Here is a 16,030-nt window from a genome sequence, read left to right as displayed (position 1 = left end):
ACAAAGTCTGGCTCTCGCAACAATCCCTTGCTGACTATTCGCGGCTCGCTTACTCACAGGAGCATATCCGTGCTAGTCCGCACTCTTTGCTTGTTGAACAGTTTACCTACTGTGAAGGAAAGCTGCGATGATCTTGACTGATAAAGATGCGCTGTTGCCACAGTGAACAACAAAACTTGGAGGCTTTCGCCGACGAACGAGGATAACGGAGATTCGATTCCATTAAACGATAGCCAAGATTCTTCTCGGATGTTTGCGCTTTATTGTGGGCTTATCGGCTTATCGGTGGCAATAGCAGGCGCATCCATTATACACACGACAAGGGAAGGCACCTAGTTGACGACTATGGTCTGCGGAGGGCATGTGCGCGTCTGCGGGGAGGATGACGTGTAGCTGGAGGGCCCGTAGAGACATGTGAACGAGACTTTTGCGCGGACATCCATTGCGCGGCGTTGTGCCATGCCACCGATACGAGAAGTTGTTGGGCGCTCCGTTGGAGGTCAGCAAGGCTTCGTTTGGCGCCACACAACCCAGCATCCGGTCAACTTTCGCGGAGTTGACTCCATAGAGAGCTCTGCTAGTTTAGGGGCTACTTACGCAAAACTCAAGACGGTTCAAGCTGCAGGGCAGATGCTTTCTGTAAAAGCTTGCCGGCTGCCCGTTTCACTGCGCCACGAATGCCCTCAATTTCTCGGCCTCCGGCTCTTAAGAAAACTGCAGGCCCGCGAACCGGCTCTAGGAATGCTCACGAGACTGCCACCGTACTGAACTCTGATACAGTAGCATCTCGGCTAACTAATTTAAAGACACACTCTTTGTGTTGGCTGGCACAATGGCTCGAAGGCGCGTACGCCCTATTGGTTAGCTCAACAACCGATCAGTCCAGTGCTCCTACGCTCCAAAGTGCACATACATTAAAGCTGAGACTGCCTCGCAGACCCATTTTTCCTTCTCATCTGGGATCTTGTATGAGCAATTGCGCAATGACCCTCCAAATACACAGACTCCCGCATCTCATTAGGATCCCGTGGCCAGCTTAATGTTCAAACAAGCCGCTGGCGGCCCCTGCAATTCAGAAATCAGGCAGTAAAAACTCACTGGCAAACGATGTTTCGTTAGCAAAGAATCTGACCTATTACCGGCGTAAAAACAAGGCTGCAATTGCATCTCTAAACGGAAATGAATCTCTCCATCCCTAATCTATTAACTTCTGCGCGTCGCGTGCGGGACGCCTTTTCAATTGGATTCTTGGCGAGGCATCTTGGAAAACAACGAAAAAAGCATGCTTCCCTGGAGTTTAATTTAACAAGGCTACGCCTAGCTGATTGCTGGAATTCAGGCGCCTGTAAACACAGAAATACTGCGTGTGCTGGTGCTCTCTCAGACTCCCAGGCTGCTATTTGGCCAGTGAGTTGGCAAGTGAGTCGACCCGTAACTACGCACGACATGGTGGCTCAGATGATCTCCGGTTCAACGATCAAAACAAGCAGGACTCTAAAAAAAGACACCATTCTCTTTGTTTACCCACGAACGTTTCAACTCCACAGGACCTCAGCTCCTCGCCGCGACTTTAAGCTCCCGACACTCAGCATTCCAGTACAAAAAGACTTTCACTCTTTCAGACCGCAGCCACATATCAGCTTTAGGCTTCAGCACCGACCGCAGTTTCAACACCAACATGGGACTCTTCAGAAAGTCCAGCAACGCATCCACGGGTGCTGGCCATCTACACGCGCCAGACACGAAGCTTACCAAGGAAGACCGCGAGCACTTCAAGCTCAGAGCCTCCTCGGTGCACGACCCCGTTCTTGAGGCCGTGCAGGAGGCCCAGCCCTTCGAGCAGGCCGCGGACGTGTCGCAGGACGATCCGAACCGCAAGTCGTACTATTCCGGCGATGGCCCCGACCATCTAACGCGCGACGTCTTCGGGCAGCCCATTCAGCAGCCCGACATCTCGAACCCCATGCGCGCGCGTGACGAGCGTCCGCTTGACACCATTCGCGGATTTGAGTACTCCATTTCTGGCGACCCATCCTGGGGTCAGCGTCTCGAGACGCACCAGTATGGCTTCCGCGTAAGGCCCGACTTTCCACAGTTTGGCAACTCGGGCGACGCAATGGCCGCCAGTGGCCCTGGCGGTATGCCCTCCTCGCAATTTATGATGCAGGAGCAAGCTATCTACTCGGCGCCGGCGCCGGGCTCCGCTTTGAATCCTTCCAAAAAGAAGAAGAAGCGTGGCCTGTTTGGCCGCAAGAAAGACACCGCTGAATAGCCGTCCCTTGCTGGCCTGTGACGCCAACCCCAAATACTACCCGTTTTATATATATGTCAAGAAAAACACAAGATACCCGCTGTTTCCATACTCCTCTTAGGAACTTAAGGACCCCACCTGCGCTTCTACTGCTGTTTTTTGTCCTTGTTTGCCCAGCTTTGGACATCGCTTCTCACTAATAGCCAAAAAGTGTTGTTTCACCTGCAGCTGTAAAAAAATTTCAAGCTCATCTCGCCATCTCATCGCATCGAAGATAATCGCCCAGCAACACTAGAAATGGACAGGAAACAGAGGAGAAGGACAAACAAAAGTGCTGGAGCGCCGATCCAACTCGCGCGCGTGTTGGGGTCAGGCTCCAACAAGATAAAAAGGAAAATCCGTGACATTGAGCGCCTGCTGCAAAAGAAAAAGGACGTCCTCCCTGATACTGTTCTGATCGAGAAAGAGCGTGCACTCGAAGCGCTGCGACTTGAACTACATAACGCGGAGCAGCGTGTCAAGATCCAGAACAACGCCAAGAAATATCATATGGTGAGGTTTTTTGAGCGCAAGAAGGCGCTAAGGCGATACACCAAATCTGTGAAGGAAGGAGATGCCGATGCGGTTCGTGAAAGGTCCATCGATCTTTGCTATGTCGTCAATTTCCCAAAAACTGAAAAGTACATTGCGCTTTACCCCTCTGAAGAAAGCGAGTCTCGCGACACCGACGACAAGAAGGGCGTGGCCAAGACCGAGGCCAGAAGAGCTCAGTTTCGTGATCTTGTCGCGGCGAAAATGGACGCAGGCACCTTGCCTGTTCCTTTGAAAGACATTCTCAAAGGCAAAAAGCTGGACCGCGACGATACCGGCGTCCAATTGGAGACCGGGGAAAGCCGCGCTTCCAAGGAAGCTTCAATCTCTGAGTCTGAAAAGGAGGACGAGGACGAAGACGACTTCTTTGAGTAAATTCCCACATATGTACATTACTTATAAATTCATTGCATTCTGTTCGTCGCGGTTAGCGCGCCAATGTGTGCTCGAAATCGTACTTGATGTCGAGAGCGTCATTGATAATGGTAAACCTCAAGGTCTGTCCATGTAGCTCTTCAGCTACCACGAACTCGCCACTGATGGCGACACCATTGTTCTTCCTACGAGGCTGGAATCTTTTGACCATCATTAATTCTTCTCCCTGATACCCAATTACAAACCACAATTCCTTCTGCGTCTTGGGGAACCTCTCACAGTAGACTTCAAAATTTCTGTTGTGCCGGGGGTTTGCGTGTACCGCAGTAATAACAAGCTCGTTAGGATCACTCTGAGGTTCAACTCTAATATTATCCAAAACTGGCAATTTTTGACACTCCCCAATAAAGTCTTTAATTTTCTCTTTTTCGACATTGAGCTTCCTGGCCACTTGCTCTAACTGCTTGAACTTGAGCCTTCCAATCTTATCGAGATTCATGGAATGGGATTTCTCAAGGGGAAATCCTGTTTCAGAGAACTCACAATCAGTAATTCTTTTGAGTCCAACTCCAGGCAGCAAACTAACGGGATCGTCTTCATACCAGCAGCCTTGCTTCACGCATTGCATCGCCTTTATGATTGTAAGAACCGTACTGTAGTAGCCAAGCTCGCCTGCTACGTCAGCGTAAGCTTGCAAAATACGCAACGCCTGATCCAATACAGAAATGGTATCTTGATGATAGTCCGCAATAGGAAGGTCCACACGACTGAAGTAGGCTTGAAGTAAGAGGAATGCTTTGACATGTGGATCCCACATAGGAAGCTCATCTTCGCCGACAAAGGTGCTCTCCACAGAATAACGCGACTGTGCTGACATTTCAACATTCATGATGATTTCTCCATTTCTCACAGGAAGCTCATTGAATTCAAAAGCTAGCGATAGCCATTTTAGAACCTCCTGGAATGAAGCCGTGTTTTTGATGTGTTTCAGTAATTGACGAATTGTCTTGTGTGAAATGTAGTAGTACGAGGAGATGCTCAAGAAAGGTAATGCTTCTATTTCGTTACCCCTCAAAGCAACACAGCTTGATTCCTCTAGATTCTTTAGAGTGTCGTCTATTAAGTTGCTCAAATGCTTATTGATCCCTGCGGCGCTTGTGTCTTCCATAATCCCGTAATAAGTCGGGTTATGGTGGGCTCTTCTAAACAAAAAGGTCCAGCTTAAAAAGTCCATGGCTTCCTGTTTGTTGGCAATGGATCCAGACGCAATTTCTGCACCCAAGTGATCATCCAAAACCTTGTGTAGTGACGATTCGACGGGGAAACCAATGTTCAGAAAATGCTTGTAGAACATTTTCTTTGCTTGCTTTGTGTAAACAATGGCAGTTCCTGATGTGTCAAAAGCAGGTCTACCTGCTCTCCCCATCATCTGTAAGATGTCAGTCAGGTCCATATCACGGTAGCCCTCTATTTTGGCATCGAAAAATTGAGTTCCCTTTATAATCACCAAATGAGCAGGCAAATTCACACCCCAAGCCAATGTAGAAGTTGCTACTAAGACTTGAATCTTATTTTTTTGAAAGAGCTCGTGAGAAATATAACGATCTTTCTCCACAAGACCAGCATGATGCAAACCAATCCCAAATTGCAAAGAGAGCTTAAGCGTCTCGTCGGAAACCTGTGACAAGTAATATTGGAGCTCACCCTCGTCGTCAATATTCAAAAATCTTCTAGGATTACTTTCCATTCCGCAAAGATGGATCAAATCAAGAGCTGTCAATCTTGTTTGCCGACGAGAAGCGACAAAGATCAAGACGGGCTTGTCAGGTGAATGCTGCTTGATCGCCATGAACGCTGGTTTGTTCATCGTTTTCATTAGCGGGCAGAAGGCAAGGTTGTCAGGAAACCCATCAATGTACATTTTCAAAGGAACAGGACGGACACTTGAGGAGAAATTGTATAGGCCATTGTCTTTCACGCCTAACCATCCACCCATATCGTAGGCGTTTGAAACGGCTGTTGACATACCAAGTAATCGAACAGGGCGCTTTGTTTGGGATGCCACATAATTCATACGGCTAACGATCATCTCTAAGATAGGACCGCGATCACTTGCCAAAAGGTGAATTTCATCCATGATGATCAATGACACTTCTTGAACAAATTTACGTGTTTGCCAATTACGTGATATACCGTCAAATTTTTCGGGAGTGGTGATTATGATTGTAGCGTCTTTCACATCTCTAGGATCAGGCAAAGAGTCACCAGTCAATTCTATAACTTTGTCTCCTGTGACTGGCGTTACACGCTTCCTCCAATCGGTGACACGTTCTCTAACCAAAGCTTTCATTGGAGCAATATATACAATTTTGCTTCCGGGATATTCTTTGAAGGCGTGCCACATCGCTAGCTCTGCAACTACTGTCTTACCGGAACCGGTGGGAGACCCAACAAAGACGCTTTCATTGGTGTTGTAAAGTGTGTGGAAAATCATTGTCTGCATGGGATTGAAGTATCTGAATGGATAAATTTGTTCTAGCAATGGGTTCTTCATTGCCGAAGTTGGCAGTGGTCTTAGTCTCTGTAATTTAGTTTGCAAAGTTTCGTTATGCGGCCTGATAAGATGCTGGAAAGAGATGACTTGTGTGGACTCGCTCCCGATCCATATGTCAGAAACGACTTTCACAACAACCTGAGGAGGTAGCGGGTCAGAAAGCGGAATCATAAAGTCCATTTCGTGGGGATTACTCATCTGGCGTTTATTCAGAATTAATTTCTCAACATGTAGAATCTGTGATTTATCTGATTCTTCGACAAACAGCCAAAAAAACTGGGCATTACCATGGATTCTCATATCCCAAATGAAGGCAGGAGTGAGAGCCACATGAATGCGCATGACATTTGTTGTGATTGGGAAAATATCTGCAGATATTTCAAGTCTTGGAAAACGGCTCAAAATTGAATACAGTTTGTGTCCAACTTTTCTGTTGTGGACGAGATCTCCCAACTCCTCTGACTCAAGATCCAGTAGACTTTCCATGGAGGGATTCTTGTCTCGTAGTTGTCTTATGACAGGTTCGGGTAATTCAAACTGGCACAGTGGGTGGTCGAAAGCCCACAACCGCTTCTCTATTGATTTGCAAACGTCCAACATCACTTTTGCAAAATTGCCCCACCTCCTGTTAACACCAACTAAAAAGAGGGCCCTGCAAATTCTTATCGAGTTTTGAGCAACATAATTAGAATCGGAAGACAAAGCAGAGTCGAATATGCGAGTACGCGATATATAACTTTGCAGCAGGATATTGGTTTTTCCTTGAGCTGACTCGACTTCGCCCCCTATCTGACATTGGGCAGCGTTATCCATTAGTCGTGATAGCTCGGTAGCCTCCTCTTCTCGAAACTTCATATTATCAAACTCGCTGCTCATGCTTATCATTGATAGTACGTCGGCTTCAGTCGCGCTAGGATTGCATAGTTGATTGAATATCTCAACGGATTCATTAAGTAGATAAAAGTCAGACGAAATGCGTCCCAAGTCTTTGGGTATGAAATGTAAGGAAACTTCATCGAACACAATCATTTGAAGAGTATGCAGTCTTCTTGCAGCGCTTATTATCATGTTTTTTCTTCTTTCGTAAAGTTGGGGGTCGTCCCTGATTTCATCCCAGTTTATACCATAGCTAAAAGGATTTTTCCTCATGCGAACATAGAGGTATGTGTAGCCCAGCCATTGAATTCCTTCTTCGACGTTGGTAACGCTCCCAAGAGAAATTTCTGCGTTTAAGTTGTCAACTAGCTTTGTTGCTAGCTTTGATTCAATAGGATGTTGTTGTGTTATTAGGGAAACGTAATCATCCAAACGGTCGCTACTAGTGCAGAGGATACCTGTCCCGTTTGAAGAACCAAATCCCGGTCTTCCAGCACGTCCAAAAATTTGAATAACGTCAGATATGCCCAGGTCAGTGAAGCCACCCTTCTTGGAGTCGTAAACTTGTGTGCCTTTTATAATAACAACATCAGCAGGTAAGTTGACACCCCATGCTAAAGTGGCAGTACAGATTAAGACGTTGATTGCGCCATCTTTGAACATTCGTTCCGTGAGATTACGATCTGATCTCGACATACCAGCATGATGGACGCCAAAGCCTGATTGAAAGAGCTCCTTAACGTCTTTATCCTTATTTTTGGTCATTTCTTTCTGATAAAACTCCCGAATTGAAGAAGCCTCTGTGAATAGATCAATCTCATGATGAGAAGTGGCTATCGAAATAAAGTTTCTTGCACTCCTAACTGTCTCCTTTCTTGAGTGAACAAAAACCATTACCTGGGCACCACGCTGTATCATATCCACCATTTTTTCATACGCCGTATTATCAATGTTTTCCCTCGCTTGTTTGCTTCCGGCTTTGCCCCTGCAGCCAAGAAGCTGCTGCTCTAAGGGCTTGGGACGAAAGGACTGGTCAAAATAAAACATGCCGATTTGCCTATTGACCCCAAGAAAGTCTGCTACGTCAATGAAATTAGGTAAAGTTGCCGAGAGACCTAAAATTCTTATCATAGACTGCGATCTTTCGACTTGACGTAGTGTACGCGCAACTAAAGTTTCTATAACGGAACCTCTGTCTTCGTGAAGTAGGTGAACCTCATCAATAATGAGCAGCTTAATTTTCGAGACTAAATCATTATCACCGTTTGCTTTGCGCGTTACGACATCCCACTTCTCAGGTGTTGTTACAATCACTTGAGTTTCCAGGATTTCAGCTTTCGTTAACTGCATATCACCTGTGAGCTCACGAACTTTCATATCAAAAACTGCAAGTCTTTTACTAAACTTTTCGACAATTTCGGCTGCCAGAGCCTTCAAAGGTGCAACGTAAACAACCTTGAACGAATCGTATTCAATATCAATGTTTCCCTTCTGATCAACTTCTGAAAACTGTTTGACTGTGTTAAGAATAGTCAGTAATGCAATGTCAGTTTTACCAGCCCCTGTTGGAGCACAAATGAGCATGTTTTCATTTGTTTCGTATGCAACGGGGTAAACTAAGGATTGTATTGCATTCAAGGTTTCGTAAGTAAACACTGAGGTGCAAAACACATCCAAGTCTTTAATCACAATATTTTTGAATCTCATTGAATTTCGCAGGCCTGCTTCGGCAGCCGGAATTATGATTTCTTCACGCGTCGCAAACGATGATCTTGTTGTGCCGACAGGCAAGGCAAACTTTTGACCTGTGAAAGAAAGCGCAAAACTTGAGCCAACCTCAGATTTTCGGAAAACATGTGGGTACTCTGCTTGTTTTTGAAGAGGATTGAGCTCGGTATTTTTGGCATCTTTAGCATTTTTTAAATACTGTTTGCGGATTTCGCGATGAGTGAGAAAATCACCATCACTGTTCTCAAACTTGAGAGCAATTTTGATCTCTTCGGGTGGTATTGAAATAAGTTCCTCACGATTTTGGACAAGGAATGAAATAAACTCGATATTTTCATCCCCCAAAAGATCTAAAAGCTCGCTCTGAAGAGAGTCCTGATTTTCACTTTGAAGCAGAAGCAAAAGCGTTTCCAACAGCGTTTCCTCATCCATTTCTGATGAGTTTATTCCCTTCATATAAGATTTCAATTCATTTGTCACGCTTGAGGAATCTTCAGCAATCGCGCTTTCAATTGCGTTTGTGACGTTGGCCCTGGAAAGTTCACCGAAGCTATCGAAAATATCATCCCATTCATTTCTATCTTGAGAAAGCGTAGTCAATTGCACGTAGGACTCGTCTTTCGACTTTTCAATCTCGTTGTCAATTTCTGGAGCAACAGCAATATTTTCACCTAATTTGAAGTTCTGCGCCGCTGAAACCATGGTGCTCATAGCATCCATGTAAGACCTCACCGAGTCTATCGAGTACTGTGTCGACATGACGGCCTCTATATTATTCTCTATGATCTGTCGTTAATTAAGTGTTCCTGGACATAATTGCTGATCTTAGCCTTATGCTATGCTGAATGATGTTCGTTTGTTGTGATTTTATCCATGGCATCGCAACTTGAGAGTGCTCACGACATTTCTTGAAGCCGACTTTCAACGTTTGTAAGCCACTTTGTAACCTCTTGTTTGTTTGCTTCGGCCTTCTTTTCGACTGACTCGAGTTTTTCGTCCATGTCAATTAGCATTTTCTGCCATTTTTCGTTTTGATCCGTCATCCATTTAACAGAGCTATCCACTGTCTTGACGGTACTGACGCAATCTCCTATTTCCATATGCAGACTGTTTAAAGTCTTCATTCGTGTTGTTATGTGTGGGACCACATCCTTATATCTTCTCAATATTGAGAAGGATTCGTAGAGCTCGCTGACCTTTGTCTCGGAAGATATTAGATCTGAGCTGATCTGCTTTTGTAACGAAGAATTTCGCGATGCCTTCCTAGCAATGAGAGTTTTCTCATAATTGGCACTGATGGATTCAAGCTTAGAGCGAAATTCGTTTAACAGCTTATCGTTGTTTCTTAGTAGCTTTATTTGCCTGTATAACTCGTCCATAGTCGTCGTGATCGTCTTCTGGCTAGAGTAGCCGCTTAAACCAAGAACAGACTCAAGCTTTGAAACTTTATTTTCAAGTTCAGCTAAGCGACGTGCTAAACCAAGTTCTAAGTTTATTTTGGGTAGCTCAACCTGCTCTCGCACTTTGTCTGATTCACACAATAATTGCTTGATATTTTGAGACTCAGATTTGGCTTTCGAATCCAACTGATCTAACAGCTGCCTCAGTGATACTAACTCAGTACTGTTTGCTTCGCCAGACTCTTCTGAAAGCTCAATCTCTTGAAGTTCGCGTCTAATACGCGCTAATTTTTGTGCTCTTGTCTCGAGGCATGAACCGCTCACCATATGAGCGCTTTGGAGTCTATCTGTCCTGCCGGAGAAATCACTACCAATGTTTTCCAGTACCTGGTTTTCGAATAACTCACGCGATCTGTCGTAGTCATCCTTAATTGCGTTTATATCGTCATTCATCAACGCAGGGACGCTAGTTTCACTTTCGGTTTCCTCAATATCGCTCGTCTCAAAAACTTCTTTGCCGTCTTTGAAGGAGTCATTAGGGATACCTCCGACTGCAGCTTCTTCATCCCATTCAATGATATCAAGTGCCATGTTAGCAGTCCGGCCTCGTTTGTTTTGCCCTTTAGGGTGAGAGAATGATGATGATCTAGCTATTTTTCCATGCGCTTCAAAGACCTCTGACAATATAACAACAAGAGAGCGCAAATAGCAGGCTATGTCCTTCAAGTCAGCTATTAGCCGGCTGGAAAAATTACCATTAATACAAAAGCAGTATAATGCGTTCACCCACTTGAATCCAAACTGCAAAGAGCTGCTGATCAAAGACGTTTCAAGCAGTCCCAAAAAATCACTAACAAATCTTCTATATGGAATAAAAGATAATATTGCAACGAGCGACATGCCCACCTCTTGCGGGTCCAAGGTGCTACATAACTATCAGTCTCCTTTCGACGCTACAATCGTTGAGCTTCTGGAGAGCGCAGGGGCGATTAGCGTTGGGAAAACCAACCTAGATGAATTTGGTATGGGATCAGGAGGTTTGTTCTCTCATTTTGGGCCTACAAAGAATCCTCTTTTTCCATTTCAGGATACAGTTGTTGGAGGCTCTTCTTCCGGATCTGCTGCTGCGGTGGCCGCGGACGCGGTTGACTTTTCTATAGGAACCGATACAGGGGGTTCTGTTAGGCTCCCTGCCGCTTATACATCACTCTTTGGCTTCAAGCCATCATATGGGCGTATTTCCAGGTTCGGGGTTATAGCTTACGCCCAAAGCATGGATACTGTTGGAATATTTTCAAAGAACGTAAGCATTATTAAAAGCGTGTTTGATGTTCTGGACAAGCATGATAAGAAGGATCCCACATCTTTGAGTGAAAACCTACGAGGGAAATTGAGACAACTAAGCTCTCCTCAATCTTCTTATAAAATTGGCATTCCACAGGAGCTCTTGCAGGATAATATGCCACTAGAACTTCAAGACGGCTTTCTTTTAGCACTAGAAAAGCTAGAAGCCAATGGGCATGAAATATACGGTGTTTCTATTCCACAAATGGTGAATTCACTACCTATTTACTATACATTAGCACCCGCCGAAGCTGCGTCAAACCTAGCGAGGTTTGACGGGCTGCGATATGGATACAGAGATGATGTTGCGGACTCCAGGGATGATACCCTATTTGCACCCACAAGAAGCGCTTTTGGCGATGAAGTTAAAAGCAGAATAGTTTTAGGGAACTACAATTTGTGCTCTGAGTCTTTCAACAATCATTATATCAAAGCGCAAAGGTTGCGAGTTGATTTAATAAATGAGTTCGACAACACCTTTACTCACCCTAACATTCTCACTGGATTCCCTGGCAACCAAAACGGGGTCGATTTTCTGATATCCTTTTCTTCCATAAATTTGCCTCCAGCTATGTCCGATTATGATTCAGATTGTACAAGCAATCCAACAAATTCTTATGTTAACGACGTTTTCACCACGCCAATGTCGCTAGCAGGCCTTCCAGCAATCAATGTGCCGGTTATGGCATCTAATCCAATAGGCATCCAACTTGTTGGCCAATATGGAGATGACTCGAGGCTGCTCGATTTGGCAGCAGAGCTCTTGTAGATAACAGTATTGCATTTTTTACATAATTAGTTTCCCCAGTTTTCAATATGAGTAAGGAGTTTATGTAAAGTGGTTGTTCTATCCCAGAGCAATCTATCCTCCCAGATGATATTCAGTGCAAATGCGTACAATTCTTCAAGCTTTTGCACTGTGAATCCCTCAGACCTGTGTTCCAACAAAGATAAGAGGTCATTCAACTTATTATCATCCAGTATGAATTCTGCAACTTGAGGACCCCCTTCTTCGATTAATGCCTCTTCAGAGAGTGAGCTCTGCTCGCTACTTTTGCTGTTTTCAGGCGAGCTGTTTCTTGGAGTTTCGCTTTCCGCGTGTTTTCCATCAATGGCACCTTCAATTTCAGCAGCTTCGGCATCATCTTTTTTGTATTCATTATTTCCGATTTGTAGGGGATTGATATCATCATTAGGAAGCTGTCTCTCGGTATTATTACCCTGTTCATCATTTGTGGCATCTTCGACCTGTAGTTCCTCTTGAGGGTTCTTCTGAGCTTGGCATTGAAGCTGACCTCCAGACCCAACGCCGACTTGAAGAGCATGGCTTCCATTTAAGCTGTTTCGCTCAAATTTTTCTGAACTCGAAGATAAGTCATTTTCTGAAATATCGACCTCATTCGCGCGTACCTGAAGTTCTTCGCTCAACTCCTGTGATTTCAGCTTCGCTTGTTTTTCAAGATTGAGTTTTTGACGAGTGAGCTCTCTTTGACGCGAATCACGGCACTCCATAACAAAGTCTGGAGCAGATATCTCCTCAATCCCCATTTGTGCATTGACGAACATTTCCGAAGCTTTTATTATACGTTCGCGATCTCCGCTCGTGTGAGCGTCTTTATAAATCAATTCAATGTCCTTGAGAAATTGGCGCGGTTCAGAGTAAAACCCATTCCACAAGCGTTCTTCAACAATGTCCAGGTCCATATTGAAAAAGCGTCTTCCAGTAGCGCACTCCAAAATCATATTATTTTCTTTGATGTACGCAGGTTGGTAGTCAGGGTTGCCTTGTAATGCGGCATTCGTTTCAAATAGATGGATGAGCAACGCGTCGTCTATCGGTGGTTTTCTGAACCTCTTGTACCGATTCTTGAAGAGATCCATCAATCCCGACAGCTTCAGCTTGAGAGTATTTTTAAGCTTCATGTCGTGGTTCTGGAAAGATTTCAGAGTTTGAATTAGTTTTGCCTCCTCAGAGAGAGGATTGCCATTTTTATCGAGACCTTCGCTTTTTTTGGAGCTTTCTACCACTGGAAGTTGAGGCAGTGGCTTAGTCCTCTTTTTGCCCTGTTCAAAGCTTGAAGGCTTCGTCTTCAAAATTTGTTTGAGCGACAAAAAATATTTGGCTCTTTGAGAAGAGGAAGGCTTCCGAATTTTGTGAATGAATTTCTCGAACTCTAGGTGAGACAAGGATCCCTCAAGGATGTCTGATTTACTGAGTCCATTGGCAACAGCTAGAAGAAGCACTTTTTCATCGCTTCTCAGTGATCTCAACAAGCTCGCCAGCATCAAAATTGCATTTTCTGGGACAGCTTGAAGCCATATTTCGGAATTAGGGATATACAAAACGGAGGGCTGACGCCTCCTGGCTTCTGTAAAGATTTGAACAATTGCTGTCTCGAAACTTCGCGTGCTATCACTGGCCAAAGTCCCGACATCAAGCATTTGCATATTAAAATCCTCCAAATAATGGAGGATTGCAGCTCCAACATATTGCTGCCCATTACCTCTACTCCCTGTAACAATTAAACGGGGTTTGCATACACGCGCCTTTTCCATATTCCTCAAAAATTCAGCTTTTGAGAAGCCATCACTCTCTTCGTCAGAGTCCTCGACTTCATACTCCAAGTAGTGTTTTATAGTGGAAGCTCCATTGCGCTGAAATTTTGAATCGCTAGGTATTATTGATTTGAGCTTCTTTTTTATTTCCTCGAACTGGCTGTCAAGTAATGCTTCCACTGTTTCAGGTATTGGTTGTGCAGAGTTTCCAGCGGATCTTGCCGAGGAAGGAACAATCTTTTCTAATGCCATCATGAAGTCGCGAGCCTTCACATTAACTGAAGCCAAATTTATGCTTAGCTTCATCTCAGACTGATAGATTTGTGGAACTTTACGTTGTATGCTTATAAGAGCAGCCTCTGTACAGAGGGCTCGGAGGTCAGCACCACCGTAACCTTTCGTCAGCGACGCCAACCTGTCGATGAAAGGCTTAGGAAGAGGGGGATCCCATTTTTTTGTATGAATTTCCAAGATCTTGGAACGGGCGCTCAAATCAGGCAATGGAAAAAAGAATTCTCTATCGAATCTTCCAGGCCTCCGCAGAGCTGGATCGACTGCGTCCGGCCTATTTGTAGCACCTATCACGATAACTTGGCCTCTATTATCCATGCCGTCCATGAGGGCCAACATAGTTGATACAATGCTGGCATGAATCTGCTCCTGCTTAGAACTTCGGACTGGGGCCAAACCATCAATCTCATCAAAAAAAATGATTGACGGCTGCTGCTTTTTTGCCTCTTCGAATAAAAGTCTCAGTTGTCTCTCAGCTTCACCAACCCATTTTGATAAGATGTCAGCTCCCTTTCTCATAAAAAATGTAATTTTTTGTTGTTCAGTAGAGCAGCTTGCTGCGAGAGCACGCGCCATCAAAGTCTTACCGGTACCCGGTGGGCCGTGAAACAGTACGCCTCTCGGAGGTGTGATGCCAAACTTCTGATACAGTTCTGGGTAAAGCAAGGGGAGTGCGACCATTTCTTTCAGTTGGTCAATGTAGTTGTCTAGACCACCAACGTCCTCAAACTTAATGTTCATATCAACCCCGAGTGGATCTAGATCAGCTATTTCTGGCTTTTTCTTCTTGTGAGTACTTTCGTTAGGCTTCGTTGACACCGCTCCCAACGGCAGGATTTCGTCTTCTGAAGAATCGGAATCTAGTAGAAGCTTGTTGTTGGCAGTTCCCTGCCCGGCGTTATCATAATAGTTCGTATTCGTGCCGAAAATCGCTGTAACATCATTGCCGCCGAAAGGGCCTCCAGTAGGAAACAATCGCCTCAATGGCCCGAAACTCTGCCCCGCGTGCAAGCCACGGCGCGCTTTTGGAGAGGGGTATGGTAGTATTCCGTTCGCGTTGCCAAGCTTCGCTGTTTCGTCCATTGCAGTGTCTCCAATTGGTGGTGGCAATGTGTAGTTCACAGGCTTCGTTCTCTCTCTCAGAGACCTCTTTTCTCTAACAGGGCTGTCATCTCTCAACTCCCGGAGCTCGTCAGCGAGTGATAACCGGTCGCTCCGAGACTGGCGCTCTTCGCTTCCATAAGCAGACCTGGCTCTTCGCCTCAATTTCCTTGGTGGCGAAATCTCGCTTCTTCTGCCTTGCCGGGCCTGGATTGTGGAGCTCCGAAAATTCCTGCGAGAAGGCGGGTCGTCTTCGTCCGTATCAATGGTTGTGGTGGTTCTGTAGCCTCGCCTTGTCCGTTTGGAGGCCCCAATGGTGTCTTCATCTTCGTCGTCCTCATCGCTCACGACAAAGTTTCGGTCGGCCCTACGACGGCTCCTCCGGATCGATTCCTCTGATAAGTATTCGTCCTCGGATCCCGCCAAGGCGTCTTCGTCCTCATCCTCAGCATCCTCTTCGTGAAAGCTTTCGTCTCCGTCTTCATCAGGCCCGCCTCTGGATTTGGAATTCCTGGTTTCGGGGCCGCTCACTTCTTGCGCCGTATGGTCTTCAATAGGCGGCTCTGGTTCGTCCTCAGTTTTCTCGGCGGGCTCGAACTCCTCGCTGTCCGACTTTATAGCGTGGCCTCTCCGCCGGCTCCCCGCCGGAGCCGCGGCCTCGTCCTCGTCGTCCTCATCGACTACCTCGTCGATAAAGTCGTAATTGTTCTCGACATCAGCGTAATTGACCTTCCGGAGACTCCTGGTAGTAGTGTGGATGATCCCGTTCTCGTCTTTGATCCCTCTGCTAGATTCGTCAAGCTCGTTTTTCAAAGGCTCATGGTGACGCGGTCTTAGAGGGCGAGTCATAATTCCGATGCTTCCCGACGCAGAAAAATGGAAAGACGCAGCTGCGTTGGACTATGAACAAACAGAAGTCCGGAATTGCAAGCGCGGTCTCTAGGTCGTCCGTCTGCGAGCTGA

General features: G+C 45.6%; 6 protein-coding genes across 6 annotated transcripts; 3 read left to right on the top strand and 3 right to left on the bottom strand.

The window, feature by feature from the left end:
• Positions 1-1,678: 1,678 nt before the first annotated feature.
• On the top strand, positions 1,679-2,272 carry KLTH0B09240g (DUF2406 domain-containing protein; the record flags this gene model as incomplete). The annotated part of the gene is made up of 1 exon (XM_002552142.1): positions 1,679-2,272. One exon carries the CDS (start codon positions 1,679-1,681, stop codon positions 2,270-2,272), a length of 594 nt encoding a protein of 197 aa, XP_002552188.1.
• A 276-nt stretch (positions 2,273-2,548) lies between these two features.
• Positions 2,549-3,217, top strand: EFG1 (Efg1p; the record flags this gene model as incomplete). Its single annotated transcript, XM_002552141.1, has 1 exon — positions 2,549-3,217. The coding sequence occupies one exon, from the start codon at positions 2,549-2,551 to the stop codon at positions 3,215-3,217; it is 669 nt and encodes a 222-aa protein (XP_002552187.1).
• Positions 3,218-3,269: 52 nt separating this feature from the next.
• SLH1 (RNA helicase) lies at positions 3,270-9,134 on the bottom strand (the record flags this gene model as incomplete). Its single annotated transcript, XM_002552140.1, has 1 exon — positions 3,270-9,134. The coding sequence occupies one exon, from the start codon at positions 9,132-9,134 to the stop codon at positions 3,270-3,272; it is 5,865 nt and encodes a 1,954-aa protein (XP_002552186.1).
• A 137-nt stretch (positions 9,135-9,271) lies between these two features.
• JNM1 (Jnm1p) lies at positions 9,272-10,366 on the bottom strand (the record flags this gene model as incomplete). Its single annotated transcript, XM_002552139.1, has 1 exon — positions 9,272-10,366. One exon carries the CDS (start codon positions 10,364-10,366, stop codon positions 9,272-9,274), a length of 1,095 nt encoding a protein of 364 aa, XP_002552185.1.
• A 124-nt stretch (positions 10,367-10,490) lies between these two features.
• Positions 10,491-11,888, top strand: HER2 (glutamyl-tRNA(Gln) amidotransferase subunit HER2; the record flags this gene model as incomplete). Its single annotated transcript, XM_002552138.1, has 1 exon — positions 10,491-11,888. The coding sequence occupies one exon, from the start codon at positions 10,491-10,493 to the stop codon at positions 11,886-11,888; it is 1,398 nt and encodes a 465-aa protein (XP_002552184.1).
• A 26-nt stretch (positions 11,889-11,914) lies between these two features.
• On the bottom strand, positions 11,915-15,916 carry YTA7 (chromatin segregase YTA7; the record flags this gene model as incomplete). The annotated part of the gene is made up of 1 exon (XM_002552137.1): positions 11,915-15,916. One exon carries the CDS (start codon positions 15,914-15,916, stop codon positions 11,915-11,917), a length of 4,002 nt encoding a protein of 1,333 aa, XP_002552183.1.
• Positions 15,917-16,030: the final 114 nt, after the last annotated feature.

The sequence above is a fragment of the Lachancea thermotolerans genome (genome assembly GCF_000142805.1).
Source record: "Lachancea thermotolerans CBS 6340 chromosome B complete sequence".
NCBI lineage: Eukaryota > Fungi > Ascomycota > Saccharomycetes > Saccharomycetales > Saccharomycetaceae > Lachancea > Lachancea thermotolerans.
Note: the sequence above shows the minus strand (reverse complement) of the source record. Positions and strands in the feature narration are given on the sequence as shown.